The sequence below is a fragment of the Rutidosis leptorrhynchoides genome, chromosome 4 (genome assembly GCF_046630445.1).
Source record: "Rutidosis leptorrhynchoides isolate AG116_Rl617_1_P2 chromosome 4, CSIRO_AGI_Rlap_v1, whole genome shotgun sequence".
NCBI classification, from domain to species: Eukaryota; Viridiplantae; Streptophyta; class Magnoliopsida; order Asterales; family Asteraceae; genus Rutidosis; species Rutidosis leptorrhynchoides.
The window spans coordinates 351,020,871-351,028,461 of NC_092336.1; the positions used below are offsets into that span (position 1 = coordinate 351,020,871).

The 7,591-nt window shown below is 33.4% G+C and overlaps 1 protein-coding gene across 1 annotated transcript; it reads left to right on the plus strand.

Moving 5' to 3' along the window:
• Positions 1-1,892: 1,892 nt before the first annotated feature.
• On the plus strand, positions 1,893-4,381 carry LOC139843755 (probable chromo domain-containing protein LHP1). Its single transcript, XM_071833902.1, has 6 exons — positions 1,893-2,209; positions 2,325-2,350; positions 2,887-2,973; positions 3,286-3,744; positions 3,861-3,921; positions 4,150-4,381. The coding sequence occupies exons 1-6, from the start codon at positions 1,973-1,975 to the stop codon at positions 4,198-4,200; spliced, it is 921 nt and encodes a 306-aa protein (XP_071690003.1). The 5' UTR covers positions 1,893-1,972; the 3' UTR covers positions 4,201-4,381.
• The last annotated feature ends 3,210 nt before the right edge of the window (positions 4,382-7,591 follow it).

Genomic DNA, 7,591 nt, shown 5'->3' on the forward strand with positions numbered 1-7,591 from the left:
TGATTTTGATTTGTTTGAATTGTGTTCTTGGTGATGTTTATGTTTGAAACTGACTTTAATATGTTTGAATTGTGTTGTTGGTGGTGATGTTTGTGTTTGAGTATCATATAATGGTGATATAAATAAATGTAAAAAGGTGATAAATAAGATTTTAACAAGATAGGGTTGCAGGTTCAGTCCATTATTGACTGTAGGTGAACCAGACTGCAAAACCGAAGTTTGAAACTTCGGTTTTACTGTTACCTGCAAAACTGAAGTTTCAAACTTCGGTTTAGGGTTTCCTGACAATCTGAAGCAAAACCGAAGTTTGAAACTTCGCATTTGGCAAAAGCGAAGTTTCAAACTTCAGTTTTACCATTTATGTAAAAAAAAAAAAAAAAAAAAAAAAATTCTATTTTTGCAAGTAAACTGATTAAAATTACTATTAAAAAAGTTTTGGATTCGGGAGATGAGGATATTATCGAAATCAATGATAACCAGAGACCAGTGAAGTGTGTTTGAAAAGTCTTATTCCCGAACAAAATGAAAAAGAAAAACGAATTGGATAATTTTGACAGTTTCATCAAAGGCATGCACTCTCCTAAAAACAATGAATGTTGTTTCATGGATTTCAAGAGGTCCCGTAAACAAAAGCAGAGGTCGCATGGTGGGTTGTATGGAAGTCCATTTCACTGTTCAATTTATTGCAATCTAAAAACTAAGTGGGGTTTTACATGCCACTTCAAGCATATGTGGATTCTGTTTAAAAAAAAAAAAAAAAAAGAATGGTGAGGCCCATTGTTTTGCACCCATCGCAGGAAGACTTAATGATTTTGGCTTCCTTCAAATTCAATATGTGATACTAAGGTCTCGTTTGGCTCATGGAATCAATTAGAATTCCAGCAGAATTGAAATTGAATTTAGACACGATACGTGTCTAAATTCAATTTAAATTCCGCCGGAATCCCATTGAATTCCGTGAGCCAAATGAGACATAATGGTATGCGTTCATACTATTTAATGAGGAGACGATTCCTTTTTGGGCTTGCAAAATTGAGAATAATTCAACCACCAAAGCTTGGCTTGAGTGGTATGGGGTGAGATCCAACTTGGGGTACTACCAACCCAGGTTCGATTCTCACTCCAAGCAGAGAGTTTCCAACATTTGATGGTACTGCCAACTTCAATGAGATTTGCGATGGTCTATGGGAAATTTTTTCAACCTTCGATGGTACTGCAAACATCGTCGCGAATTGAGTGTTCTCCTAATGCGTGTGTGGGTGACAAATGAGAGCATTCGATGTTGATATCGTCGTTAAAAATTGATTACAAATCAATTACTTCAAAGATTGTCATCTTCAATTTGGCTCACAATTCAATTTTATCATTGTGTCATTGTCGCGAACTGGGATCGCTCGCCAGCTAGGTCAGATTGGAGCAACATTGTATGAGAACATATTACCCATATTCGGGGACAAGGGGCGAAACGACCTCTCGATCTACTTAAATCATAAACAAATTTGGAGAATCATATAAAATTTTCCTTTATGTAATCTCTCGAGTTTTCATCTTTCGATGAAGAAATCCCGTAATATTTATTTATTTCAGTTTTTTTTTTAAAAGGCTGCGCATAAAATACATTTTGTCGTTGATTCCTAAACTTTGTACTAAACAACGTAGGTGTTCTTAAACTTTTTTTTTTTTTTTTTTTTTAACTTCGTCGATCTTTAACTATTAAGATATCTCACAGATGACATGAACTTAACAGCGTTTAAGTTATCTCGTTAAATGAGATCACATTTGACAAGCAGATTATTTTTGTTATTTTAGATATACTTTTCTTTTGTCATTTTCAAAATAGTTATTTAGTGGATCCACACTGACACTCAAATCACAATCATACCAACAAAAATTAGAAATAAAAGCTTATAAAACAGAAAGTGGGCAAAAAGTTGCAGAATTTTGCCGGAACAAAAACCCTAAATTAACTCCGATGAAAGGAAGAAGTAAACGAAAACTCATCACAATCTCCGATCTTCCACAACCGGTTCAAGATGAAACCGATGATCAAGTTAATTTTGAGGATCTGAATGATGATGAAAATGAGCACGATGAACATGACCAAAATGATGATGAAAATGAAGGTGAAGTTGCTGATGAAATTGTGGTACCGCATTTAGCTGATGGTTATTATGTAATTGAAGCTGTTCGAAAGAAAAGAGTTCGCAAGGTTTATTATTTAATTATATTTAATTTAACAAGTATATAGATTTTATTTTTAGAGTTAATTTTTGGACTAATTTTGTTGTTTGCGATTATGTGTTATGTTAATCGGCGCTAAAAAGGGGGTCACGCAGTATCTTATCAAATGGTACGTGAACTAATTATCTATATATTTGTGCTTTTTTTTTTTCTCATAATGTTAGTTTCGATTTCGACAAAGTGTGTTTAGACTTTGCAGTCAATTAATTGAGGTTTTGAATTATAACTATGCTAAGTTCCTTTGCACACTATACATGCACATTGATGAAACTGTAGTTAGTTTTGTTGTAGTGAGTGGTACTGTATTATTTATTATGGTTCAATTTTGAAATTGGTAATTTTACTTTTCACTTATGATTGTAAACCATTGGGTTGGAATTTATTTCTTTATTTGAATGGTGTTATTGAACATTGATTTCATTTCAAGCTTGTGATATTGTGCACCCCTAAACAATAAATCGTCATTACATTATTGTGTAATTTGGTGTACAGCGAACATTCACAAACATTATATAATCAATATGTAAACTTGTGATTTTGTATACTTCATAGATTACATCATTATTAGTTAATTACTTTATATGTCATTTATGGTTAAGTTGACTAATACGGAGTATATACTTATATGTTTTTGATCAAATGAAGGCACGGGTGGCCAGAGTCGTCTAATACTTGGGAACCAGTTGAGAATCTCAGCGCATGTCTTGACTTAATTAAGGCATTCGAAGAAAGGTTTTTGTTTCCGCCTATTCGTTTCCCTTTAATTTTATATTTTAAATTATGTAAAGGGCTTAATTAGAATTTCTAAGGATCATTCATGTTTTTAAGCTCTCAAAATGATTTATTTATGTCTTTTTGGTAAATAAATAAACTTCTTATCCATCTGATTGTCCTTTTTTGCAACAATATCAAATGAATAGATCAAAGCCTCAATGATGATTATAAGCATGCTTATCCTAAAAAAAGCTCTAAATAATTATAAATAGATGATGGGAGTTGATTATATATGTTTTTTATTTTATTTTTGTTTTACGCAACCTAAAGCTTAAGACCTACGGGAAATGGATCGAATCGCAAGTGTAAGCGCAATACTGGATCTGCCAAACTATCCAACAATACTGGATCTTTTACGGATTCTTCTCAAATTGGACAAGAGAAAGAAAACAAGACAGAGTTTGCTATACATATTCAAGATGACATCGAAGCTGAAAATGGGATTTCCAATGTTGACGATGGAGAACGAGTACTTCGTTCTAGTCCTCGAATTGGTTCAAAGAGGAAGTCTAGTGCTGTTAAACGGTTGAAGAAAGATACTACTGGGAAAATTATTGCTGCTAGTGATGTAATTGTGGTAAATGAATCTAAAAATGATTTGGAATCTGAAAATGTTGTTGATACTACCGAAAGTCTTCCTGTTATAACGAAGATTGTCAATCCCGTTAACTATTCAACGTCTATAATTAACGACTCAGAGGAAGTGTGTGTATCCTTTTTGGTCATTAGGTTTGTGATTATTCCTATTATTTTTATCTCTCTCTTTGATCATTATTCATTACTTTATTTAGTTATTTACAAACTTATTAATGTATAATCCTGTTGTTTGGTTGGTGTATAAACAGGTCAGATGGAGAAGAGGTCGTTGTCAATAACGAATATCTCAAGGAAAACAATCCAGTGCTGGTAAACTTGTTTAATTCTTTCCATCTTTCATCTCTAAAGTAAATATGGAACATAGTTATATCTAATATCTGTTTTGGGTAACCATTGTGTTCTTATAAGGTTTAACTAACCTTTTTTAATTTTTTAAAAAGGTTAGTTAAATGAAATCATATCTCAAATTTAAAAAGTCAACGAAAATACAAGGATACTAGTGTTCATTTATCTTTGTATATTGATTGATTATGGCAGTTGATCAACTTCTATGAGAAGCATCTTCGGTACAAAAACCCCTCTGAATGAGCAAATTGTAGCTGTGGATAACTGTGAATGCAGTAGGTCGGTGGATATCATGATTTTGTTGCTAGGGAGCGGCATCTAACATGCAGAATAGATTATGCTTGACTTTCCTAGTATAATATGTGCAGTAAGTAATGAAAAATATTGTCTTGCTGTTCCTAAATGAATGTTAACATGGGTTGGTTTTGGTATATATATATATATATATATATATATATATATATATATATATATATATATATATTATATTATATATACCCATATTTAAGATTTTAAGTTCTGCTTAAGAATACTGAGTTATTACTTATTACATTGCACACTGCATATTGGTAACCACTGCTCATAGATCAATCATTATTATACTATGATTATCAGACATAGTTTGCACATGCTTGTTCACTCATTAACCTTTTTATGGTATTTTATGGCAACGATTATCTTTTGACGCTAAAGGAGTTTACTGATTTACTGCTTTGCCTGTCGGGGTCTCGGTCTTTCTACACGTGGTGAAAACAGCTTGTTAGAAACCAACTTGGTTTTAATGTTGCTACTGGTATATGGTAAAAACAGATTTGTTGCTAATATTTGCATGTTAACCTGTTATGTGCATGACCCGGGATTAAACTAAAATGGCTCATTAGATTGTTCGGTTAGATTCAAGCGTTAAAGATTTGGCATCATGCTGACTGTATTCGGCAAAACGTAAACGGATGTGACTTTTTTAACACACGTCACCTAACCGGTTATCTCATGACCGTCTCTCTTTTTTTTTTTTTTTTTTCTAACTACCCCAAGATATAAGATATACGGTCATTTATGTTTAAACAGTATACCTTACTTGAGGACCAACAATTAAGATATCTTATACTAATAGGATATATTTGGATGATTTAATTGTCTTCTAAAACTTGTACTATATATCTATAATATTAAATATAATCTATAAAAATAAATCCACCTTTAGTCTTTAGAGTGAACTCTTTATCTTTCCATAACAATTCAACATTTTTGGTGAGCTTAGTCTCCAAAGGCTGTTTTTCCAAACAATCCAAGAACAAGTTGACTATCTTAAGTGAATTGATTATTTACAGATCAACAAATCATTGACTCCCATAAACAACCACTCATACATACTATATATGTGTATGTTTGTGTACATATATAAATATATACACACATATTACAACACAATGAATCAATTTGTATTCGTTTGTTCCACTTGATAAAGAGACAAAAATGAGAGACATAGGACCATCTGCATTGGTTCCTTCTTTGATTGTGGGTGTACTTGGTCTAGTCATATGTAGCTCTGCTCTAGAGAGCTTATGGGAAACTATTTCTTTATTTTTAGGTGAACAAGTAATGTTGTTTATTCTTGTCATGTTGTTATTGATCATTCACTTGATCTCTACGTTGCAACCTACCCGCTACAATTCATATTCCTATGATCCGACTAGCAGTACATCACATTTTGATTCAGAAGGGTTTGGATTTGGATTTGGATTTGGATCTCTACTCTTTGTTCTCCTCTTCATCATACTCTATCATCTTTTTTCTTAAAAGTAGCCTCTGTCAATAGAAAATACATCTGTACATAATCAGTGTCATCCATTTGTTCTTGCTTTTTTACATAAGAGATGCCCATTTCAAGAAGTTTATTAACAAGTTTCGTATTTCACCCATATACATTTTCAAATGTGACAATTGTACATTTGTTAAACTAGCTGTTCATCGTCTAGCGGAAGCTCTTTTAGAACGGTGGGAGTATCTTTTTTAGCTATTCAACTGAAGAACTTGGCTGACAGAAAAACATGGTCAAGTTTTTGTTGTTTGTTACATTGAAACACTATTCGTTTTCAATGAGATAATGTAAATTCATCACTCATGCGTTAAATGTATACGTTATCACTCATGCGTTAAATGTATACGTTATCTCTTTTCGTGGTTAGACTAAAAATATTTTCATATTTTTTTTCTTGGCGAGAAAACAACAATAAAACTAGGTTGGGGAGATCATCAAAATAATGGAACCCCATAGAAATGTACAAACGTTAAAATGACATAGCTCACTAACCAAAAACCTAAATCAAGGTTGTTGATATAGTTGTTATTCTTTCTTTTTTCGTCTCGATTGGGTTGGTGTTCAATGTACCTCTCTATCGGTACAAGATCGAAAAGAATGCATTGGATGGATGCTCGGGCATTGAGAAGGAAGGACGCTTTCAGAGGCGAAAGGCATCCATGGATTTCTCATCGGAAACTGTATCCAAGCTCCGTGGCTAGTCTGCGCTCTTTTGACTTTTCAAACTTAGCGAACTGAAACACCTGATGTCACACCCCCTAAATGGGACTGGTGGTCATATGTGGCTAACCAATACCAAAACACAAGTGTAAAGCGAGAACGACTCTAAATGAGACGTTTTTATTAAAAACCAATGTATTTAAAGCAGCAGAATTAAGATAGTCATTACAAATTTAAATCATAAATGTAAATGTAAACATAAGTGTTTTAATGCAATAATATAAAATGCGGACTCCAAAGCAGCATAGTCTAAGTAGCAAATAATCTCTAGCAATCTTCACCTGTGACAAAACATGCTTAAAGTGTCAACCAAAAATGGTTGAGTGAACAACATAGGTTTATAATCGTTTTTAGACCAAAAGATTTAGTTATCAAGTTTGATGTAGCAACATCGTTCCAAAGTAAGTGCCGAAGTTATGATATTGAGACTAAACATAAGTTACCCTAAACACTTCACGTTCGTGTCGTTGAATCATTAATATGTATCCATTGACCAACGGTCAGCTAGATAGAGATGTCGCTTTCAGTAGGCCTACTCACATTAACTAAGTTTGCGTTACACAAAGCAATTAACGATATCATGGTAGGTATTTAGCATGAAACGTAGCATGGTAGCACAGTTGAACAGTTTTGAGTACTTGTGTCTAAGCGTAAAACAGTTTTGAAAGCAAGCATGTGTCTCACCCCAAAGTTTGTAAACAGTTAAGAAATAGTAAAAAGCGGGGCTATGAAGTTCACCTTATATAGCAGTTGAAGTTAATCCACAAGAAATGAAATGAACAGAAGTAAACGACCGGGATCTCAACCTAGAGAATAAGCTTGGTCATTAGTTTGTTCAATCCAGCGTGTAAGTGTTCATAAGAGTTGTTGAGTTTGTTTAATAAGTTGTGTCCACTATAATCAAGTTTAGATATTGTACAACCTTTCCCAAATCTCGGTGCTATCAAGTAAGTCGGGATGACCAGATGTAACCGGGGGTCAGGATTGTGATGACCCGACAAAATCGTCATTGACGACGCCGTCAACTTAGGTCCCGTTACGTGGTCATAAGTCTTTAATACAAAGTTTGACCAAAATATGTCGCATTCATTT